Genomic DNA, 25,692 nt, shown 5'->3' on the forward strand with positions numbered 1-25,692 from the left:
CGCAACCCCCGCAATCGAGAAGGGATTACTGTGTGTATATATATATATATATATATATACATATATACATACATACACGCAAGTAGGATTCAATTATGACCGTTATGCGTAGAATTTCGAAATTAAACCTGCTTAACTTTTGTAAGTAAGCTGTAAGGAATGAGCTTGCCAAATTTCAGCCTTCTACCTACATGGTAAGTTGGAGAATTAGTGATGAATCAGTGAGAGCTTTGACTTTTACGAGTATAGATACACACACACGCACACATATACACATGTACACACACAAATTTTTAAACATTTTATCAAAACAATAATGATAGTAATGGAGAATTCAAAACAGTTTGTAGGTTTGTGCTAATAATGTAACTTTAACTACTAAAAACACTGAACTGCGAGATAACTTCCCCCCAAAGTTAAACACGCAAAACTACAATCTGGGCTACAGGTTGCCGTTTAGCAGAGGCAAATGAATGTGAATGTAACGTCATATTGAAGTCAATTAAGTACCTCTACAAAATGCAACGTAAATGTCTAGGTCGCTCAGACCGTTTTCCTTTAACTAAGAGTTGAACACCCATGTGGAGAGGGCCTTAAACTCTACCCAGGATCCAGGCTCTGAAAGATCTCAGTCTCCAAGAATGAGAAAGACAGGCATTGGCATTATGTTGCCAAAATGTTCATTCCATGTCCAGAAGAGTTGGTGCTGTTCTTAAAAATCATGGAGACGAAACAAAATACAGGTAAAATTCTGTTACAACTAATATCTTTACAACTAAATTTTCATTACGACAAAGTATTTTTATTGTCCCAACAGTTTCCCCATATGACACAAGTCTATGGGAATTTCGTTACTATGAAGTACATTCAGCAGATACTCCCATTACAACGAAGTGCCCAAAAGACCTTGAATTGCTTGAAGGAATCATCCACAGAGCAGTTAGTTCTGTGGTCGCAGCTCAGTTGTGCACAACGATCCCCAAAGATGTGAGATTTCTACACTCTCTTGGGACCTCCCCAACTGAACAACATGCCAAAGAGCACCCCGAAATGAGATAACCCCGTCTGTGGAAGACTTTTTATATGTTGCCAGGGAAACAGCAGGCTCACAGCTCTGCTGCGTCTCTCCGCCAAAGCAAACGCGATGGGAGATGCAAGGAACATTGTAAATGCAGGTAACAGGATTACTTGGCCACTAACCTGGCCACAGTCTGCCTGACTGCTGTGTCTGTTTATAGGAGAGTGTCAGATGCCACTACAATAAATAAGTGTGCTGTTCCTGTTTCAAGCTGAATAAAGCTGGTTTTGCTAAAGTACTGAGACTCAGACTCGTGTTTTTGGGTGTAAGACAGGGACTTATAGCACAACCCCAATCTTTTAGGATTCACTTCGGTGAAGCCTCACTGCACCGCTGTGAGCCTGCTGTTGCCCTGCCCTGGCAACGGACAATCAATCTTCCACAGACATGGCAATCACGCTTCGGGACGCACTTCAGCGTGACGTTCCCGTTGGGTGGGAGGGATAGAGGGGAATCCCAAAAGAGTTTAGAAACCTCACAATATGAAGAAGTAAAGGATGATTCAGCTTCTGATTGATAACTGTGCTGCCCACAACATGCCTCCACATTTAGATAATGTTCGCATTGAATTCCTCCCACCCAATTGCACGGCAGTGCTTCAGCCATTGGATTTGGGCATCATTTGCACCCTGAAAGTGTATTACTGCAAGGTAATGCTGAGAAATATTCTCATAAGCGTAACTTGTAGACAGGAGACGAATAAAATTAACGCGAATGAAGCTATTGAAATGATTGCAGATGCCTGGACGCAAGTTAAAGAAAGCACTATAGCAACAAATACAGAATCTTATTACAACGAAATTTTTCATTACAACTAAATATTTTTTTAGGTCTCTAGAAGTTCGCTGTAATGGAATTTTACCTGTGTTAGAATCAGAGGAATTTGTTGTAGGGTGTATTTATTTTTACAACACTTAAGTTAAATAAAATTTACTATTTTCTTATCTTAATTATGTTGGTGGCAAAGCTTTAACATTGTTAATAAACCACATCTTAAATATAAATGTCTATGTGTGGAAGTGTGTCTGCTACAGCATGAAGCTCAAAGAAAGCGACTCTGTCTCCGAATTGAAACTGTCGACAAAAGAGAAACTCGCTTAGCCGCTGATAGACAAATGATGCAAACAAATTGGCAAAACAAAACCTCAAAGGACAGGGAAGCTGGCTTAGCCACTAATGCACAATTGATGCAATTGATTGATTAAATTGCTAGAATACATTGCTTCTAGAAGCCTGGGCTTTTTACAGCACAGCCATATACAGCTAGTGTTTGATAAAACTCAAGTTTTATCAAAATTTTTTCCTTAAAAAAATAATCTTCATTTTCAAAGGATGCATATTCATTTCTGCTTAGTACTGTACCTAACCAAAACCGGTATTCACATACTGTAAGCAGCAATAAATCAATTAGAGTTGGAGAGTAGCAGAAGTGTTTCCAATGAATATGAAGTCACTTCCTTCAGGTCCCTAATGTAAACACCAGTGATCACACGGAATAACAAAACCACTGCATAGTAGATTATACAGGGCTCCAGACAATAATAATAATTCACATCAAGAAGCCAGTGGTTCCTAAAAGGAAAAAAAACTTAGGAGCCAATAGCTTTGATTTAGGTGCTAAATAATCATGTGTGTAAAATATTAATCTTTCAGTCTCTTACCTTTCTAACCTCCATGTATGTGTTCCTAATTCTTTTTTTCTGTGCAGTGCATTGTTCCCTTATACTTTTGTGTTTGTCTTGATGATTTGGGTAACTGAATGTCATAATAACTTTCACACTATGTACAGACATTAGAAGTAGTATATATTTTATTCATGCTTTGAGTCTGTGTCACTGAAAGTCTGTTCCAGAGGGCTATTCAGTATAATGTAGCCCTCATTTCCTCGTTTAAAAAAAGCCAGCAACCTTTCAAAATATATTTTGAAGAATTTTAGCAGTCCAGTGTTGATATTGTAAACAGCAGACAGGGAGCTCTGCTCCAGCTGTGTAAATAACTGCCCCTTCCAGAGGATAGGACAAATGGGCACAATAAAGAAAAGGTGACAATAGATTCTTTTTAAATAGGTTCAGGTCAATGTTAGCAGTCCAGTTTTCATGTAGTAAACAGAAAAGCATTTCAACGACAAAGGCTCAGCTGTGGGAATGAGCATCTCCTCCAGTGGATAGGACAGAGAGGCACATTAAATATGAAATTAATATAGATATGACTGTCTACACTTTTTTTTTTAAAGTAAAACCCCAACGAGCAAGCTGATAAAGCTTAGTATTTAATAGCAAACGCACCATTACTTTCACAGACCTTTACCTAAAGTGGTCCGATATTTAATTGGAAGGAGGACTCTAATCCTACTTAAAGTAAATAACACACTCCAAAAGATAAATTTTAGCTTCACCTTAGCTTTTCAATAGCAGACAACCTGACAACGTCACTTCCTCTACCCTTCTTTAAAACCACCATCTTTGCCTCATCCAAAGCAGTTCTGTTCTGGACTCAAATCTGTACTATTGTGCAATCAATTTTCAAATTTGTAGTCTGGCTTCAAGTATATGGGAGGCTGCCCCAAACCCTTTTCTGGCTCTTGTCTATTCATTTGACAACTGGCGTAGTTGGTAGGATGGATGGCTCCAAGGAATACCAGGAGCAAGGCCTGAAGAATACAGTACAAAACCTACTAAAATCCAGGTGGGAAAGTACCGTACCCGAGTTTTCAGGGGGAAGGGCATTCCATGATTCGGAAGGACCAGGTGTAAGCTCCATTCCCAGTACAGAACCAGGCAAACTAGATACCAGGGGGAGTGTGCAGGGTGGGCCAACAGGACTGGCTGGTACAAATGGGGGGAGGAAAAAGGGGCTTATTATGCTCACTCAAAGAAAAGCCCTTGGCTAAAAATGGGGGAGCCCCAGACCAGTAGGTAAATAAAGTAAAACAGTGGAAGTATGACCCAGAGCGGCCAACCCACACAAAGGCTTTAGCAATATGGGCTAGGCTGGGAAACTGGCTAAGGCCAGAAGGAGAATGAAACCCCCATTACACACAAGATATTAAAGCAGGACAACTGCTATTTATTTATAAACAGCCTTCCGGAACATCTCGCCCAGCCAGTCTGAGGACAAAAATATTCCAACATAGTTGAGCTTATGAAGCTTACTGAGACTATTAGAGCGGCCATGTCAGATGGAAGGGCGAAACTGTCCCTTAGTCAAACCCAGGCCCATCCGTCACCGCCTGTAGCAAGCACCGAAGTCCCCAGATTCGTGGGCGCACTGTCTGCCTGGTGACTATAGGGAATGCAGATGGAGAGGGAAGGAAGGGTGTTGTGCACTTACAAACGCTCTAGCACTTCCACATACTGTACAGGAGTGGTAATTGTTAATGGATATAAAACCACAGCCTTAACTGACTCCAGCAGCAACATTTCCATTGTGGCTCGCGAATATGCGTTACCACCAACAGCGGCTAAGAGTTAAGACCAACCTAACATAAATCCATGGGGAAACTCGCTGGTACAGATCTGTCACCTGTTTCACCAGTTACGAAGGATGGCTAAAAAAAATATAACTACAGGTCCTTCCGAATCCACCGTTCCTGTTGATTCTTGGGTGAGACTGGTCTAAAAGTAAAAGCAGTTTAACACCTTCCACTTCTAAACCTGTTTTGGGCCTGTAGACGGAGATGACATGTCTCAAGCTGCCTCCAAACCGTGTAATCACCCGGTGGAAAGAGAAGATGCGGCCACTCAGAGGGACATGGCAATCCTCAAACCATCACGGGCTGAGGTGTCATCAGCCGTAGCAGCGGCGATATGGGAGGAAACCGCTCCCCTTGAGTTTGGTCTTGACTAACTCTCCCAGTTACATTATCAGTTCAGAGTGACAGCTTCATTTAAAAGGGAATAATGGAATGACTATTCCCTTAAATTTGCAAGAATGCAGTAATTCTTGTCAGTCGCCAACGCACTCGTCAGCCCATGCCATGGGTCCTCACTTTGTCTTAGAAAATGATCTTTTATATCAGGTGGCGGAGCATGAGTGGGAGATACAGAAGTTGCTGTTAATCCCATTGACTGTCCGGCGGGCAGGTTTGTGAATTAGAACACGCTCACCTCCTAGGAATCCATTTGGGCACCAAAAAGACTCTGGAGCAGATTAAGCTTTGATTCTATTGGCCAGGAATTAATGAGGAGGTTCGTCGCTTTTGCACGTCCTGCCCAGAATGTCAACTGCATCAAATTCCTAGGAGGGACAGTGCACCTCTCGTTCCTATTCCCCTTATTGATGTCCCGTTTGAAAGAATTGGGATCAACTTGGTAGGACCCCTGGAACCCTTAGCTAGAGGACATAAATATGTACTAGTCCTAATGGATTATGCTATCCGGTATTCCACAGCTATTCCGCTGCACTCAGCTACTACTAAAGCCATCGCAAGGGAATTGGTAGGGATGTTTGTGCAAGTCGGCATCCTTAAAGAATTTCTGACAGACCAAGCAATGCCCTTTACCTTGGGAGATGTTGAGGGAAACTGCGAAGTTAATTAAAATAAAGCATTTAAAAACCATAGTGCATCATCCTCAAAACGATGGTCTAGTGGAGAGGTTTAATCAAACTCTCAAACAAATGCTGCACAAGGTGTTTAGCGTGGATTGAAGGAACTGGGATCAACTCTTCCCCCTCCTTTTTGCATATTGGGAAGTCCCACATGCCTCTATGGGCTTCTCACAGTTTAAATTGTTCTATAGACGACAACTCCGGGGCATATTTTTAAAAAAGGATGGGAGGAAGAGGCTCTCTCCTCCACAAATATATTAGAATATATCACACAATTACACAATAGATTTGGAAAGATTAGTCCCCTGCTCAAAGGTCACATCGAAGAGGCGCAAGAAGCACAGGCTCGATATTACGATTGGGGCATGTCTCCCCAGGAGATCCATCTGGGGGATTGTGTCATGGTACATGTCCCTACCTCACATTCTAAATTGCTAGCCCACTGGTAAAGCTCTTACGAAGATAAAGGGAGAAAAGGACTAGATTATTTGGTGAAACAAACATAATCATCAACTGAGAAAGCAGGTCTATTATGTAAACCTGCTGAAGCTGTGGAAGGACAGGGATTCCGATCCCTCCTCCAGTCAGCCCCGTTCACTCTTTGCCTGCAAAAATTATTTTAATTCAGTACGGATTTGAGTCTCAAAAAGAGACGGGAGCTAGAGTTATCCTGTCTGTCCCTGAGGTAGTGAGAGAAACACCTGGAAAGATCTCTCTTATTGCACACGATATTGTGACAGACCCCGGGGTTATAGATAGAAAAATGCCCTTATCACCTTCCTGAGGTAAAAACAGCCAAAGTGGAACTTGAGATTAAGTACATGCTGGAACTAGAAGTGATAGAGGAAAGTCATAGTCCCTGGTTCAGCCCCATCATCTTGGTCGCTAAGCCAGAAGGGAGTTGGTGTTTTGCAATGACGCCAACTTAATGCAGTCCCAATTTGATGTATACCCAATGCCAAGAGTGGATGACCTCCTAAAAAGGCTAGGACAGGCTAAATATTTGACCACTCTTGACATGACAAAGGGGTACTGACAGGTTCCTTTAACGGACTCTGCAAAGGCTAAGACTGCATTTAGCACCTCTAGCGGTCACTGGCAGTATCATGTCCTTCCATTTGGGTTACATGGGGCACTTGCCACTTTTCATCAACTGGTGGATAAAGTGCTCCGGCCTCATAACTCATATAGTGCTGCCTACCTGGATGACATGGTCATATATTCCAGCACGTGGGATGCACACCTACAGCAGGTCCAAGCGGAATTACGGGCACTTGGTGAGGTCAAACTTTGGAAAAACCAGAGAAATGCTTCTTTGGATTGAACAAAGCCAAATATTTAGGCTACCTAGTGGGCTGGGGTACGTAGAAGCAACAGTGCTCAAAAATGGAGTCCATATTGAAATGGCCCCGTCTGAGAACCAAGCAGCAAGTCCATGTCTTTCGTGGCTTAATGGGTTACTGCCGATGGTTTGTACCCTGATTTTTCTCAGAGAGTGTGCCGCCCTTGACTGATTTGACAAAGAAGAGGGCCCCAAACTGTGTGGTATGGACTGATAAGGCAGACACTGCATTTGGTGACTTGAAGCAGGTCCTTACATAAGCATCAGTCTTGAAAGCTCCTAACTTTTCTTTACCTTTCATTCGCCAGACGGACACAGGTCTTGGTGCCGTGCTGAGCCACAGCGTCGACAGAGTTGAACACCCTATCACGTTCGAGTCAGAAACTGCTGCAATGAGAAACCAGGAATGCAGTGCTTTGGCAATCACGCAGCAGAGGTACGATCTCTTGGGCCAGGAGTTCACCCTTGTTACGGATCATGCATCTTTACAACGGATGGCCCTTCACAAAGGGCCAAATAGGTGGGTCACGAGGTGGTTTCTTGACCTGCAGCCTTACAATTTTTCGCTTGATCGTTGACGAGGATCCCTCCATACTAACGATGATGCTCTATGTCCAGTTCACAATTTTCCAAATTTTATATGGGGTAGTGGGGATTTATGGGTTTGGAGTCCTGTCAAAAATATGCACATGGGAAGCAGCTAAAGGGCTCAATAAGGGTAATTCCATGCCAGACTAGGGGGTGGCAGAGTGCTCCAATTCTTTCTCTCTTTCAACTGCAGACCAGTTACAGGAAATTCCACTAGGTCCCAATGACACAAGTTTCAGTCCCGGCACTGATGACGTCAGTTCCTCCGCCTTCCTTTGTAAAACAAAAGCTATCTATTAATACAGAGATAAGGAGTTACGAGCTTCTAGGTGTAGGTCACGAAAACTGAAGGAGGTCAGGAACAACGAAAAAATCTTAAGCTTCAGGGATTCTATTGTTACGGCCATCTCCAAAGACGCTGGTATCCCTGTTTCAACAGTGCAAAATGTTTTTAAGAAGTTTGCTAAGCATGGAACTGTCAAAAACCTCCTTGGTCGTGGAGGAAAGAGAAAAACTGATGAGAGAAGCCTTTGAGGGTTGATGCAAACTGTGGAAAAAACACCACACAAAACATCCCAACACCTAAAGGCTGAGCCAGAACAATCTGAAGTAATGGTTTCGACACATACCATAAGCTTCACGCTAAACCAACAACAGCTTTATGGACAAAGGCCAAGAGGTTCTCCAGCAACAGGAAGACCCAAAGCATGCATCCAAAAGCACATACGAATAGCTGAAAAGCAAAACAATGGACCGTATTAAACTGGCCAGCAATGAGTCCTGATTTTAACCCCACTGAAAATCTGTGGAATGAGCTGAAATCTGCCACTGGGGAAAGGAATCCTGCAAACATTCAACAAACTGACCAAATTCCAAAAGAAGAGTGAGAGAAAACTGCACTTGACAGGTGCAAGAAGCTTCTAGATGGCTAAAAAAATGTTTGGAGGCAGTAATCACTGCCAAAGGCTGTGCAACCAAACATTAAGGAGGAATGCCTTTATTACGGTCCATGTCATATTTCTTGTTTCTTCTTTGAAATCACAACATGCAAGTTGAACAGTGTTTTTTGGTTAAATTAACTGGATATTTAATTATTTTTGAAGATATTCTACAAATTAAGCAAAAAATGAAATGGTGTCAATAATTGTGAACAGGACCATAATTATTACTACTATTATTATTTTCATAATCTCATTTTTCATGTTTCTTTGCTGAAGAATAAATTGGTAACAGAATGTATAATGCACACACCACAATGACTGAAGTAACAACTAGCAAGGTGGTGTTTATTGATACCACTGTTCGCCGTCAATCACAGAGCACCCCAGTAAAACAACAATATCATTTAATACACCTGCAACCTTAAAAAGCAGACTTCATGACATTGCTGTGCATGAAGAAACAGAGGTCAGGCAGCTGTGCATGCATGTTTACCGATAGACAGGCTGGAATTTTACACAGAGCATGCATTAACTCAAAAGAGAATTGGCATGCAAATATGCACTAACATAAGGAAATCCATAACAATTACACCTTTGTACATGTGCGCTATGTCAGAACAAACAACTGAATTTCATGGGGCATAGATACCTTCATAACAGGGGACTTGCATGATGTGCAGATGAATTTCAAATGCTTTTCATGTCTTTCTTGCATTTTGATGACCTGTTGTGTCATATTCAGCCCTTCGCTAATTAATCTGGCACAACCGTAACCAGCCTCTCCTTAAAATACAACATTTAGAATACATGGCCACCACATCAGCCATACCATGTAGTTAGAAATATTTTTCATGGATGCGTCTTCAAGTCTGGTATCATTTTTGCCATGCATCCTAAGCACTCAGAGCAGGGATGAATCAAGTTCCTCCAAGGAGGAACCCACCCACATACTGACACATTAAAAGCATATCCACTCAACAATTTAAAAAAAGACCCTTTTTCCATCTGTTAAAATATAGTTTAAAGTTTCAGTGATTTCATTCAGCAATGGCGATATAATTAGAAATGATAATTGGCAAAGTATTTTTGGTGACATTTGTGCCCACTTTAGTCACAGTCTAGAGCCATGATTTTACAGACAGTGTTGTTCTTCAGGGGTTAGCCCTCTATTCCAACCAACAGCACTGAAAATTCAAACATCTTAAGCATTTGATTTATTGAAGACACTTGTACCAGTAAGCATAATTAAGTGTAAAGTACAACTTGTTATTTTGCTGTTATACTTTGCTAACTAACTGGAGCATTAAAGTTGGTTTCAAACATTTTTTGACAAAGAAACAACTTTGATGAATCCTCAGATTGAGCTATTTAGCATGCAGGACCAGAAGCTCTCAGTTAGGGAGAGGGTCTATAAACAAAGAAAACTGATTGCCATCCATTAGAGATCAACCACCTACATATACAGTAATCCCTCGCTACTTCGCGGTTCACTTTTCGCGGATTCACGACTTTGCGGGTTTTTAAATATAGTAGCAGTACTTCCTAGTCTAAGAACAACAAAACAAGTTCGGTGACTAAGTGCGTTGTAACACGGGCTGTGATTGGTACATGGGAGGGAGACGACAAATCACAGTTTCCCGCTTTCTAATCGGGCCCGTGATTGGTGTTTTGACTAATGCCCAGATCCCACAGCACCTCCCCTTGTCTCTCTGTCGCAGCCATTTCGCTTCAAGCTTTCTCGCCGAGCGGTTTACTTTACACTGTACTGTGTGTGATTTTTTTTTTGTGGTTTCTTTGTGTTGAACTTCTCTTCAATTTTCACCCCCTGCAATGGCTCCCAAACGTGCTCCTTCTTCCAAGGCTGGTGCTGAGCCTAAACACCAACGAAGAATGATGACGATCGCCAAGGAGGTGAAACTTCTGGATATGTTGAAGGAAGGGAGAACATTCGCGGCTGTGGCTGCAGACTGGCTAAGGATCTGAAAGAGCGGTCACAGGAATGTGACGACGATATGGTTTGATCAGTCCAATTTTGCAACAAGGTCGACGATGTCATTACTGTCTACAAGCTGCTCTTCGACCAGAAAAAGAAGCAGCGGCAGCAACTGCCGATCACAATGTTTTTGCAGCCTCGCAAAAAAGTGCCAGTTCCTACTACGGATACACCTTCAGAAACCGTGGAAGAGGTGCCCCAGGAAATGGCACCACCGTATGAAGAGACGTAAAATACAGTCATTGGCTGCGCAGTAAAAGTCATCATCACCTTCATCGTCATCATTTTTACTGCACAGCATATTCATCACCATCATCCCGTCATATATAGGTACGTGTACTTCGCTATACAGTAACTGTAAACTTATCTACCGATTTCATATTGCTTAACAGTTGTACCTGTTATTAATAGAGTAAAGGGTGGGTTGTAAACAGTATAGGGAGGGTTTAAAAACGTCCAGTCCAAATACATGTTAAATAATTAAATAAATATGGTGTCCCTACTTCACGGAAATTCAGTTATTGCGGCCGGTCTTGGAACCTATCTCCCGCGATAAACGAGGGATTAATGTACAGCAGAAGGGGATTTGAACTCAAAGAATTACATAGACATAAACATGGGCTTCAACAATCCTCTAACATTGGTAGATACAGTAAGAGTGTAGACAGCAGTACTCAAAAAAGTATTCAGTCTATACTGCTCCAGTGGTTTTCTAAAAAGCAAAGTCTTTTTTATTTCTATTCCAAGTAAAGCATTAACATGCACATTATGGGAAGCATAATATTATAAGTTACAACAGGCACTGTCTTCAGATATTAATAGGTGGAACTATGCAGAATTACACAAACAAACTAAGATGACAAAAGACAGTAAAGGGAATGCTCAAATCTGGTGAAAAAGAGACTATGAAAGACACACTGCGAGTGCTGAAGAAAAAGAAGCTAACACAAGTAAAAAAACTGACTGAAAGAAATAAAAAAGCAACAAAACAGAAACCAAACTCGTTCAGAATAACATGACAGATGTCTGGAGTGGACTGGGCATAATGCTTGGACTCAAGCAATCCAGTACTCAGTTGATAAAAGGAAATTGGGTAAAGCCAACATCCTGGATATTTTTTATTTTTTTTTTTTTTTAAAAACAGATTTTCCCTTTCACTGCCAACTTTTTACAATGGCCAGTCCTCTCCACACCAAGCCCACTAAATCAATAAATCCTACATCAACAACATAAATGGTCAGTGACAAGTAAACCTCCGAGCATCAGCATGGACTGTTCATAACTGAATCCCCAAGTGAAAAGAAAACTAAGCCACACACAGCACCAGATGGAGTCAGTCCTCAAGGTCATATGGCCTGTGCTGACAAACATTGTGGCATCTTCAGTCACTTATTCTTTTTGTCATTAAGGCTGCAAAAAGTGCCATTGCTGTGGAAAACATCCTGCATTGTTCTTGTTCCAAAGAAGACAGGTGCCTCTTTACCTAATGGCTATAAACCAGTGACACTTGTGTCTCACATAGTGAAAACCTTTGAGAAGCTGGTCCAGGACTATAGAAGTTCCTTTGTGGTAGACCACCTGAACCCACTGCAGTTTGCCTACTGGATAAAAACTGGAATGAAGGATGCAATTATCTATCTGATTCACAAGGCTTATTCCCAACTGGAAAAAGCTGGCAACACACTAAGGACTTTGGATTCCTCCAGAGCCTTTAATAACATCCAGCCATCCCTGTTAAGGGGTAGGCTCAGAAACATGCAGGTGAATGAGCCGGTGGTGTCCGGGATAATGAACTATCTGTCATAGCAGACCATTGTTTTTGAGATTCAAGAACTGTGTGGGCAACACTGGAGTATCACAAGAAACAGCTCTGGTTTTTTTTTTGTTTTTTTTTTTCCCTCTTCACATTGTACACCTCAAACTACAAACGTATGTATAACGCCTTGCACACTAAAACATGGCATATGGATAAAACCAGAAATGTGCGTATGCAACAAAAAAAAAAATTCAGATGCATAAAACTGCATCAGCAAAGTCTGCACACTTTCCTTTTATAAAACCCCATCAACGTGAATGTTAACACACATGCATAAGCCTATAGCCCAACCCCAACTCTTCCCAGAATTCAGTCTATTTGAATATGCAAATCAATATAAATAGCACCTTCTGTTCAGTGTTTTGTTAAAAGACAAAGGCAAAAGCACATGTAAAAAAGAAGAATTTCAGCAAATGCGAAATGGAGGTCTTGAGCAGTGAAGTGGAGGCAAGAAAAACCACACTATTTGGTGGTTTAAACAGTGGTATAAACAAAAAAAGGAAATTAATGGCATGGCACAGCATGGTGGACACACTCAAAACTTCAAGTTCAGAAAATCACACACTGCCCAAAATAAAATAAAGAAGCAGTCAGATATCAAAATCAGCGTGAAAATGCGAGTCACAGCCCACTGTCAACACCACTGGAGAAGGTAGTGGAATTCCAGGACTCCCAATTTCAGCAGTGAACTGCTGTAATTATTGGCAAGACACATATATATATCTCACCACAACATGACTTTTCACATTAACAGAGTGGAAACACTTTCTATTTACATAACCAATTTTATTCTCTGAATAGTGCCCTTATAGCAATGTACAACCAGTTGATTGCTCCAATTAAATTTTGAAAACCGGACGTTATTGTGAATTGCGCTTTGATGTTTTCCCATTCAACCACAGTGCAAGTAAATCTTCTCTAGATGACAAGCAGATAATACCATCCCATATAGCTGGCATGCTGCGGCTCAGTGATGACTGAGAAATACCTGATTGGTGAACAAGTTCAGGTTGAAAAGTACCTGTGGCAAAAAAACCCAAGGGTGGACAGAACTTGCAAAGAAGCAGGTAGAGCACAATTCCTCAAAGTCTGCCTTTGTAAAAGGGGTGCCGGTTCAGCACACAGCTCCAAGAGGATAGCTATTGAAAATCTAAATCGACTTAAAAGCCAATCATCATGGGACAAGAAATCAGTATGACCTCTAAAGATGCGCTCTCTTCCAATTCTTCCATTTGCAATGTCTTCTAATAACGCTAATGCAGCCATGGTAGCTGGAAGAGTTCAGTCATTCCATGCACCATTTTATTGTTACAGATTGATTACAATCAAGTGAATTAAATTTGTAAACAAAATGCTGTTAATTTCAGTGTATTTGATAAAACCCACATCATGGATGAAAACCTAAAAAAGAAATGTAAACCACACAAACATTCCCACTAATTTGACACTGGGTGCCGCACGTTTATAAAACCAAGCAGAAATGTGCGTGTGCATGGTCTGAAGCTGACCCGAAAATGTGCATGGCATGATGCAAAGTTTAGTTTTTGTACATCTCGTCATGAGTGTGGGGCCTTGGATCATGTCACTTTGACAACTTTTCTGACGATTCTGCACTTATAGGGTGTATTGATAAGATGGATGAGAGCAAGGAGAAGTCTCAGGTGGATAACTTATTTTTTTGGTACAAAAAGAGCAGTCTGCAACTGAACATCAAGAAAAGTGACTTATTTTTTTACTTTTCCCACTCCACAGAGGCTGGATGCCCTGTTACTACTCAAGGAGTGGATGAAGAGGTGATGCACTGCTATAAGTAGTTGAGCATCCACATCCACTATAAAAGAAAGGGCAGAGCAGACCCTTTTTTATATATTAAGAAGATTGTGTTCCCTTAATATAGGAAAGTGTTATGCTGCACCCATTCTACAATTCTGTGATGTTCAGTGCTGTAGTGTTCTGGGCAAGAAGAGGCCTGGGAAAAAGATAGTCTCAGTTATGGAACATAGTCTAGTTCCCATGGAGGGACTCTTGGAGGACAGAATGAAGACAAAACAGAGTGCCATTATGAACAATGCTGCATATCCACTCTGACACACTAACACCGAGGATTTTCAGTCAACAAATTATTCGGCAGATAGGACTCAAGAAACACTCCTGGGGCTCCTTTATACCAACAGAGACATACATGTATAGTGTCCAACTTAGACAGTGACTGTCACGTAAGAAGTTCTCTTTCTTTACAGTCATTCTGGTGTGTGTGTTATTTATTATTTAATGAGCTTCTTTAAAAAGCAAAATTTCTCACTGGGGACAAATAAAGTTCCATCCATCTATCTATCTTTATGAAGTATGGTTCAATCCTATCATAAGAGGGAAATGCATGTCAATTTACACATAAGAACCAAATATTAATTCTTTCTTGTTGTTGCTCAGTATTACAAAGCTTTGCAAAACAGCAAAATTAAAAATTGTACAAAAGATACTTTAATATTCCCTATGTCCTAATGAAAATTCTATACTGGAGATTACATAATAATTTATTTTTTACCTTGGAGCTTTCCAGATGCACCTTGCACTCTTTTCCAGCTCAGAACCAATCCACATTTCTGAAAAAAAAAAAACAAACAAACAAAGCGAAACAGTTTTAAGGTATTTAACAAGGTAAATGCAAAGGTAATAAATTAGAACATTTTATGTTAAACATGGGATCCCACCCTGCTGCTTAAAAATCTGTCCTGATTAACTGGTCCCAGTCTTTACTCAGATTTTCAACTAATTAATGTTACATGAAGTCCCCTTATGCTTCAAACAAGCCACAATCATACCAGTTCCCAAAAAATCCAGTATAGCAGGAATGAATGACTACTAGCCCAATGCTCTGACATCTGTGGTCATGAAGACCTTTGAGAATCTGGTGTTAGCTCAACTGAACTGAATCAAAGCTCCCTTGTTGGACCCCCTGCAATCTGCTTATGAAGAGAACCAGCAAGTGGACGATGCAATCAATATGGGTCTGCACTACATCCTGCGACATCTTAACAATCCAGGGATATATGCACCGATTCTAATTGTGGACTTCAGCTCTGGAACTGCTCCACTCGAAACTCACCCAGCATTCCGTTCCTGCCTCCAACTGTCAAAGGATTCCCAATTTCCTGATCAACAGGAGACAGCTGGTGAAACTGGGGAAACTCACATCTAGCTATCACTTGATCAAAATGACACTGCCCAGGGATGTGTGTTCTCCCCACTGCTCTTCTTCCCCTACACTAATGACTGCACCTCTAAGTTCCCCTCTGTTAAACTTACTAAATATGAGAATGACACAACCACCATTAGACTCTTCAGGAATGGTGATAAGACAACAGACGAGAGGTTGAACAGCAAGCCCTTTGGAGTAGCAAGAACAACCTGGAGCTTAACAGTGAACTCCCACAATATTATCCCCCCTCGCCATACTTAATGCTACTGTGACAGTTGAGGAAACCTTCATGTTTCTGGGATCCTTAAATTCCAGGGATGGGAGACCAATGTAAAGTCCGCCATAAAAAAGGCACAACAGCAAATGTAATTTCTCAGACAGATGAAGTTCAACCTTCCACAGGAGCTATTGATGTAGTTCCAGACTTAGTCTGTTCTCAGATCATTCATAACAGTGTGGTTCGGGTAAGTGATTAAACAGTACAAAAACAAGCTACAACAAAAAGTCTGGTCTGCCAAAAACATTATTGGTGCCTACTTTACAGGACCTGTACTATCATGAGTCATGAAATGGACTGGGAAATTCATCAGACACCACACATCCAGGCCTCAACCCTTATGAATTTCTTCCATCAGCCAATTAATGAATTCAGCTTAATCAGGATGGGCACTGAACCCCCTAAGGCCTCCCAGGGTCTTGTAATACATATTGTTAATACAGTGATCCCTCGCTATATCGCGCTTCGACTTTCGCGGCTTCACTCCATTGCAGATTTTAAATATAAGCATATCTAAATATAGATCACGGATTTTTCGGTGGTACGCAGATTTCTGTGGACAATGGGTCTTTTAATTTATGTTACATGCTTCCTCAGTTTGTTTGCCCAGTTGATTTCATACAAGGGACGCTATTGGCGGATGGCTGAGAAGCTACCCAATCAGAGCACATATTACATATTAAATAAAACTCCTCAATGATATACGATATGCTTCCCGCGCGCTGCTTCGCACACTTAAAATCTCTAACAGCCTGTATTGATTTTTCATTGTTTGCTTTTCTCTGTCTCTCACTCTCTCTGAGAGATACAGGCAGATACTTAATCATGCAATACCATCAGGGAGGCATATGATTGGCCCCATTATCTGCTCCTGACGGAGGGGGTGTGGACGGAGGGGGTGTGAGCAGAGGGGCTGTTTGCACAGTGGCTGTTTGCATAGAAGATATGGACGCACCTGTAAAAAAATGCTGAAAGGCTACCTGCGCATTGATCCCTTCACTGCGCCGCTTTATCCCGGTGCTTGCATACTTAAAAGCGCAACAGCCCTATTGATTTTTGATTGTTTACTTTACTCTCTCTCTGACATTCTCCGCTCCTGACACGCACCTTGAAGAGGAAGATATGTTTGCATTCTTTTAATTTTGAGAAAGAACTGTCATCTCTGTCTTGTCATGGAGAACAGTTTAAACTTTTGACTAAAGGGTGTTATTTCAGGTCTAGAGGGCTCTAATAATGTTAAAAAACGTATTTAGAAGGTTGTAAACAGGTTTTCAATGCTCTAACTGCGAAAATATTAGATTTATAAATAAAGAATCCTACTTCTTGGAAATTCATTTATCTGTCTGGAGCGGATCAACCGATATAAACGAGGGTTTACTGTATAACTGTGCGGAGAATATTTATAAACAGTGTGGGAGAGTTTCTAAGAGCTTAAAACATATAAAAATAACCATACAAACATATGGTTTCTACTTTGCGGATTTTCTTTTGTCAGACGCAGTTCCTACGCTCTCAGCTCTTATAAATTTTTATATTTTCCTCAATTTAAGTTTCCAATAAAAGAAGGCGGCCTATTATGTCCAAATCTTATTGAAGAATTTCATCCCGAAGGGTTATCAACAGAAAAAATGAGTACACGGGGAATCCTAGCATCAAGAAACGATTAAGTCAAATGAATTAGCGAGAAAATTGAAAATCGGTTACACAGCAAATTGGTTAAATGCATATCAATACATCCAATCACGGAATCAAAATTCAATGCAATATTGACGAAACGTGAATTCCCAATATTGTTTCAACTGAAGTTTTACAGTAAAAGTGTAAGTTTAAAAAGTATTTGCGTGTTAATTTCAAAGCCAAATAGAACAAAAACACAACGCAACGAATACCTCTAACGCAACATGAAACATTTTCTTTCAATCTACAGTATTATGTTTTTCTATTTTTTTTACTATGGTTAATTACTCGCTGTAATGTAAAATAGTTAGTTCTATTATGCACATGTAACAATTCCTATGAAAATTATTTGTTTAAATTGGAAATCTGCATCCCTATACAAGAAAAGCAGAGCCGTGAAGTGGCTAGTGTATAACACCCGCCCGGGGGGTTTATGAGCGAAGTGAGCAGGGTGCAGAGTCTCATAAATGTAAAACTCATACTCCTGCAATTTCTCAACAGAAATTAAGTGTGAGGGACGACAATTCTATCATAGGATTAAAAGGTTAACATGTTTACCCGATTCCAAAATTGTTTGGAATGAAAACCTATAGCTACACGGGGCTCCAGGACTAAACTAAAAAAATAAGAAAATCTACACAATAACATTTGCATTCATAAAAATTTTCTATACATAGATGCAATAAAATTACCCAAATTGAAAACTCCTCAATCACAGCTCCTGCTCATAAGTTATAAGGGGCATATTGCATTAAAATAAAATTTTGACTCATGCACAGAATATATGGATCACCTTGTTCTCCTACCTTTGCACCTGCATTTATATTTCATCAATGGTTACATTCTGTAATGGCTTATAACAAAAGACAGGCGCACTCAAAGTTTTTTTCTTACAAAGTGCTTACTTTTATCCCATTACATTCTATGATGATACAGTGGTGTGAAAAACTATTTGCCCCCTTCCCGATTTCTTATTCTTTTGCATGTTTGTCACACAAAATATTTCTGATCATCAAACTCATTTAACCATTAGTCAAAAATAACAAAAGTAAACGCAAAATGCAGTTTTTAAATGATGGTTATTATTATTTAGGGAGAAAAAAAATCCAAACCTACATGGCCCTGTGTGAAAAAGTAATTGCCCCCTTGTTAAAAAATAACCTAACTGTGGTGTATCACACCCGAGTTCAATTTCCAGAGCCACCCCCAGGCCTGATTACTGCCACACCTGTTTCAATCAAGAAATCACTTAAATAGGAGCTGCCTGACACAGAGAAGTGGACCAAAAGCACCTCAAAAGCTAGACATCATGCCAAGATCCAAAGAAATTCAGGAACAAATGAGAACAGAAGTAATTGAGATCTATCAGTCTGGTAAAGGTTATAAAGCCATTTCTAAAGCTTTGGGACTCCAGCGAACCACAGTGAGAGCCATTATCCACAAATGGCAAAAACATGGAACAGTGGTGAACCTTCCCAGGAGTGGCCGACCACCAAAATTACCCCAAGAGCGCAGAGACGACTCATCCGAGAGGTCACAAAAGACCCCAGGACAACGTCTAAAGAACTGCAGGCCTCACTTGCCTCAATTAAGGTTAGTGTTCACGACTCCACCATAAGAAAGAGACTGGGCAAAACCGGCCTGCATGGCAGATTTCCAAGACGCAAACCACTGTTAAGCAAAAAGAACATTAGGGCTTGTCTCAATTTTGCTAAGAAACATCTCAATGATTGCCAAGACTTTTGGGAAAATACCTTGTGGACTGATGAGACAAAAGTTGAACTTTTTAAAAGGCAAATGTCCCGTTACATCTGGCGTAAAAGGAACACAGCATTTCAGAAAAAGAACATCATACCAACAGTAAAATATGGTGGTGGTAGTGTGATGGTCTGGGGTTGTTTTGCTGCTTCAGGACCTGGAAGGCTTGCTGTGATAGATGGAACCATGAATTCCACTGTCTACCAAAAAATCCTGAAGGAGAATGTCCGGCCACTCAAGCTGAAGCGATCTTGGGTGCTGCAACAGGACAATGACCCAAAACACACCAGCAAATCCACCTCTGAATGGCTGAAGAAAAACAAAATGAAGACTTTGGAGAGGCCTAGTCAAAGTCCTGACCTGAATCCAATTGAGATGCTATGGCATGACCTTAAAAAGGCAGTTCATGCTAGAAAACCCTCAAATAAAGCTGAATTACAACAATTCTGCAAAGATGAGTGGGCCAAAATTCCTCCAGAGCGCTGTAAAAGACTCATTGCAAGTTATCGCAAACGCTTGATTGCAGTTATTGCTGCTAAGGGTGGCCCAACCAGTTATTAGGTTCAGGGGGCAATTACTTTTTCACACAGGGCCATGTAGGTTTGGATTTTTTTTTCTCCCTAAATAATAAAACCATCATTTAAAAACTGCATTTTGTGTTTACTTGTGTTATATTTGACTAATGGTTAAATGTGTTTGATGATCAGAAACATTTGTGTGACAAACATGCAAAAGAATAAGAAATCGGGAAGGGGGCAAATAGTTTTTCACACCACTGTAGCTTACAGAGCATGTCACACTAAGTGACAGCATAGTGAAAGGAGCAAACAAGAGTTTCATGGTACTTTGTACACAAAACAAATAATCTAAATTGATTACACTGCACTGTAGTTTCAGTAAAAGCCTTACGATTTTTTGAAAGAACCAAGTGATCTGCATGTCACAATTTCCATGGTATTTAACGTGTGTGCATGTACACTAGAAAAAATGCACAGAATATTAAAAACTAAACCAATTATACAGTTCTTTAACCTCCTTAGCATTAAACCCAAGCATCACTCGGGCTGTAAAGACCTTTGGGCAACGGTATAGAGGCGTCTCACGTAAGACCTGAGGTTTACTCATGCAGTAAACGTGCCAACGGCGTTAGTGCCGAGTGTTACTAGGTCAACAGTACAGTATAAGCATGTCTTGCATAAGCAATAGGCCAAAGCGCTACCTGGGCAACGGTGTAGACTCATCTCCTCCTAGCCTCATAATGGTGTCACGTAAGAATGGCCTCTCATCAGCAGTGATGACGAGGTCATTCTGACTACAGGCAGTGAACCAAACGGTCAGTGAAACAGTCAAAAGTGATTCTGGGAATCTGAAACTGAAGCACTGAATGAATATTTGTGTACACCTCCTTTCTGCTGGAATCCACCAGCCCTGATGCATTGCCACCAAAGAGTCTCTGAATTAATACTCTGGACTTTGGTCAGCTCATGAAGCCAAAGGAAAGAGTTTCATAGGGGTTGCTTCTGATCCTGGGTAAGCAAAGCAAGGTACAGCCAGGCAGTGTGATGGAAAAAAGCAAAGGATCAACAGGGAATATCTTAACAAAATAATTAAAACAATCTTTCTCACAGTCTCAATTATATAAGTGACCATGTGGCCTTTCCAGTAACTATTGTCTAGTTTTCTACTGAGGTGATACACTCAATTATAATGAAATGACTTTCCTAAGTGAATCCAAGCCGCGGTTCTGAAAAGTCACCATATAGAAAGACAAGCAGTGGAGCAACGTGTACAGTTAGTAACCATTTAAAATGGCCGAATGTCATAACAGTGATTTTCTTTATTCTTTTTATATTCTTATAACAACATGGAAATGCTGTTTTGCAATATGTGTGTAATCAAGATGCAGATCATTACTCGTTAATATTTTTACCTTGAAAAGTTAAAGTATTTTCTAAGTTTTTCTTAATGAGATTCCAGCTCCTTTCAACTCCAAAATATAAGGCAAAGTAGGCTAGTAATTCTTAGTAATCTTTAAAATTTGCACACTTTACAATACAATATCATTTGGCAAAAAAATATATATCATGACTGTGTACAAATAACTAAATTGAAAAATCCCAAACCTAATCTTTAATCCTAACACTGGGGCCATGAATCAATATTGTCATGTGCTACTACACTAACACATACAAAAAAGTTAATAATAGATAAAAAATAAATAAATAAAATTAATCTAAGCACAACTAAAACCTTTAAAGGAGACATGATAGCTCCCAGAGAAACAAACAGCAATGTTATGCTAGGACTCAATTGGTGTGTTGGCTGCTCTTATGCTTTAAACTTTTGAAACTCTTGTTGAAGCATCCGGTTTGTTCTCAGCCTTCTGGCCTGAAATTCCTTTCACAAATGCATTGGATCTTTTACAAAATGTTTGATTACATCAATAACATCAACTTGTTCAAGACCAGGGAAAGAAAAATATCCTCATACAAGGACACTACTACCTACTTGCACAGCAGTAGTGATATAGTTTTGTTAATGGTAGGTTCTGCTGACTCTCTGCAAAACACTACACTTGTGTTTGTGTCCAGGTAGTTTAATTCAGAACTCGCCTGTTAACAGAACATATTCTCAAAACTCTTTAGGCTTGTTCATGTGTTCCTAACCAACACTAGCCCTCCCACCACAGATGGCATTTTTGTTTAGCACCCTTCTTAATACTGACATGTTGCACAACTACACCACAGGAAGCTTTACCTTTAATCTCCTTTATTCTCTTTTCTGCAGCCCTGGACAAAATTTTAGGAGGATAGCCTCATCCACCATTGCAGGGCTGACATTGTTTTAAATACTCTCCACTTAAATACTATAGGTCTCACAATCGATTAGTGGAGACAGTACCTTTCTGAAACGACTTAAAAACTACTTTTCCTTAGTTTGAGACATGGTGGCCTGCTTTCTTGGCATCTGTTTGTGTTTGACCCTGCCTAACATGTCTTTTGAGATAACCAGCTTCATTGGTTAGTTCTGTTACTAACACATCTGACTCTGCTTTACTTCAATGAAAGCCAGAACTAAGGGCTCACTCATTGTGCCCATTGCATAACTTGTGTATACTTTACATTAAGTTTTGCTGCATTTATGTTTTCTTTCTAAACTCTCAAACTGCTGAATAATTACACTAATGAATGTGAATGAGTTTGATGAGTAAGCAACAAGTAGTGGTTCAACACTATTACTTCTATAGGAAATGGTGACTTAATGGGAATGTACAGAACACACGTGTGATTTGCAAGAAAGTTAAACACAAAACTTTCAAGCAGAACACAAAAATTACAGAACTGACTAGTCATCTAAAAACATCACAGTGAGTTAGTGGTTGACAGAGTTTGAATAGTTTTAGACATCCATGCTTTTTGAAGAAGAAAAGTCTTGAACAGGCTACTGAACAATCATGTCGAAGGATTCTTTTGAATAAATCAAGTAGCAGGGCTAACTGCCACCATTTAATGCCAAAGACATAAGTACAGTACTTTAAGCAATACTGGGTGAATTTCTAATACAGTGGAACCTCGGTTCACGAACATAATTCGTTCCAAAACTCTGGTCGTAAACCGAAGCAATTTCCCCCATAGGATTATATGTAAATACAATTAATCCGTTCCAGACCATACGAACAGCATGTAAATATATATTTTTTTTTAAGTTTTTATGCACAAACATAGTTAATTAAACCATAGAATGCACAGCGTAATAGTAAACTACATCTAAAAACATTGAACAACACTGAGAAAACCTTGAATAATAGAGAAAACTAACACTGCAATTGTTCGCGCTATAGCGCTACCAACAGCTGCCTAAAATCACTTTTTTTAATAAGTTTTAAGCACAGGGAAAAAAATTAACATTTGAAAAAATCCGTAATTTAATAAACCACTAAGAAAAATAACATTGCAACAATGCACGCTACGAACCGATCGCTGGAAACAGAAGTAAAAACAAAATCAAGCCCAGTGCATTTTTTAACTGCCTTCCTACCTTAATGCGTCCAGCTCTCTCTCGCGCTGCCTGTGTGTGTGCGCGCACGCTCTCTCTCGCACTGCCTGTGTGTGTGTGTGTCTCGCTCTCTTGCTTTCTCTCTCTTGCTCACTGCACAGGAAATGCACAGGGAGAGAATGAACATGTACAAACCGAAAGGGAAACTGGCTTGTTTGTATACCGAGTGTGTGGTCGTGAACCAAGGCAAAAGTTTGGCGAACATTTTGGTCGTAAACCGAGCTGTATGTGTACCGAGACGCTTGTGAACCGAGGTTCCACTGTACTTAATATTTGTTGGTATTCTGTTAATACTTCATTTAAACCAACCTAAGTTAAACCCAGGGTGAAATGTAAACTGAACCTTGAAGCAATCTGAACTAAAAGATAAGAACTTAAAATATTTTGATATCTGAGATACGACCTTAAGAACACTTGGAAAAGATTGTCAAAGAGGTATTTCTATATTTTTATGCTAGAGTCATTTAATCAATATGGGAAGACTGTTTAACCATATTTCTATTAATATTTCTAGTAATAAACATTAACATGTAAACTATTGGTTCAAATGGCAGTCTTCTTGATACCAAAAAGCCTTGTTTCACAGCACATTTTTTAAACAGTAGTCCAAAATAAAACAATGTGTTTCAATGGAACTTGATAATATTGCCGCCAGTTCTGCTGCAAAATGGCATGCTATGTCTAACATTACCACAACAAAAGCTAAACGTGTGACTATTCAACTCTCCCAAAAATGAAGTTTAGCAAGAACACCTTCTTTCTATATCCAAGATTTAAATTAGTAAAACTGTGCTCACGGAAAGCCGTATGGAAAAAACATTAAATCTTTTGCAAATTTAAAAAACATTAACTGAGAGAATAAAATTGAGAAAACAAATTTCCAATGACCCAATATTTATTTTTAATAAAAAAATGCAGACAAACATACTTAGTTTTCTATGATAGTCATACATAAAGTTATAAGACTCATACTCACTGCCAAAAGCTGCCTTATAAGCATGTCAGAAGCTTTTTCTGAAATATTTCCAACAAACACAGTTGTGGTTGGACCACCAGTGTCTTCATTCTCTTTGATTCTCATTCCAGGAAAATCTTTTCGTGGGCCCATTGGCTTGCCAACCATTGGCATGGATGTAGGAACCAAAACCTAAAAAAAAAAAGAGTGTGGCAAGTTAAACACAATTACCTTTATGAAGTAAAGATTTAAGCACAATTAGAAAAAGACCACGGACTAAAATTCAAACAGGCTCTTTTTCCTCAATGGTGAAATCTAACTAATATAACTTTAATTTCCTATGCATTCTAGTCTTTAACACATGTTGTACAGTAGACAAATAGCAATTCTCAAAAAATTACAAAAAAAAAATATTAAATTATCTTAATTTGGCATATTAGTCAGTGGTCAATTAATTTGCGCTGAGTAGCAACAGTCTTCTAGAGTCAATACTGAAGTAATGCTGATCTAAGGGCAATGCTAAAACACTACCTCTGAAAAAGGTCTAATATATTGCGCCCTGCTGACTAGTCATAGGATGTTTGAGTTTGAAGTTCAGTATTTTTTTTTTTCATTTTTCTTTTTTTAAATACCAAACACAAGTTTTACATTCAGCACTTATTTACTAATAAATATATTTAGTTTTCCTTTATAAATTTTAGCATGTTTGGAATTATAACTTACAGTGGGAGCTGGTGTCATAATCCCCATCATTGGAATCATTTGTGCACCTAATATAAAAAAAGAACCATTATTCTCCTTTACATTAAGAACCTCATGTTAATAATGCAAAAATAGTCAGTAAAAGAATTAAAAATATAATTTTTAAAACTATTAGCAATATTAATTTAACAAGTGCAAAACCACTCAAGAACCTGCCAAGTACAAGGGGTCTGTGGCAGTAATAGTGAGCCGAATGCTTTGTAACATTTACAGAAATCAAAGAAAATGAAGCATGTCATCATACTGGGCCTAAGCTTGACAAGCAAGTTTTATCTTATAAATTAAAAGATTCTTTGTTTTTTTTTGAGACACAGTATCAAAAATTACACAGAGGCAGCTTTATGGTGTAGTTATTTTACTGCATCAGTCACACCATCTTACTCCAAATGACAAAAACAGCAAAGACATGACATCTGACTTTAAGGGACAAAAATCTGCAACCTCACCCTTATTTGTTCTAGGGGGAAGAGGTAGAAATACTGTAGTGACTGAACATAAATAATTAGAAACCAAGATAAAAATCTTAATTGGAATACAAATATAAAAAATATTCTCTAGATGCAGTTAGCGTTAATTTCTCCTCCATAACTTAAGGAAGACAAGGACCTCAGTTTGTCCCTTTATCGCAGCCTAATCCAGCGCATCGTCATTTTCAGTTTCATTGCATGATTTACTTTAGTACTCTGACAAACAAAATTTTAA

General features: G+C 39.6%; 1 protein-coding gene across 2 annotated transcripts in view; it reads right to left on the bottom strand.

The window, feature by feature from the left end:
- The window catches only part of LOC120518374 (RNA-binding protein 25-like), a 104,156-nt gene that overhangs the window by 52,334 nt on the left and 26,130 nt on the right, over nt 1–25,692 (bottom strand). For both annotated transcript variants that reach the window (XM_039741150.1, XM_039741151.1), the window contains exons 3-5: nt 24,952–24,998; nt 24,250–24,420; nt 14,852–14,909 (exon numbers count right to left, since the gene is read on the bottom strand). In XM_039741150.1, the coding sequence (XP_039597084.1) occupies nt 14,852–14,909; nt 24,250–24,420; nt 24,952–24,998 (276 nt within the window). The remainder of the gene's footprint in view (nt 1–14,851; nt 14,910–24,249; nt 24,421–24,951; nt 24,999–25,692) is intronic.

This window comes from Polypterus senegalus, chromosome 18 (assembly GCF_016835505.1).
Source record: "Polypterus senegalus isolate Bchr_013 chromosome 18, ASM1683550v1, whole genome shotgun sequence".
In the NCBI taxonomy this organism is placed as follows: domain Eukaryota; kingdom Metazoa; phylum Chordata; class Cladistia; order Polypteriformes; family Polypteridae; genus Polypterus; species Polypterus senegalus.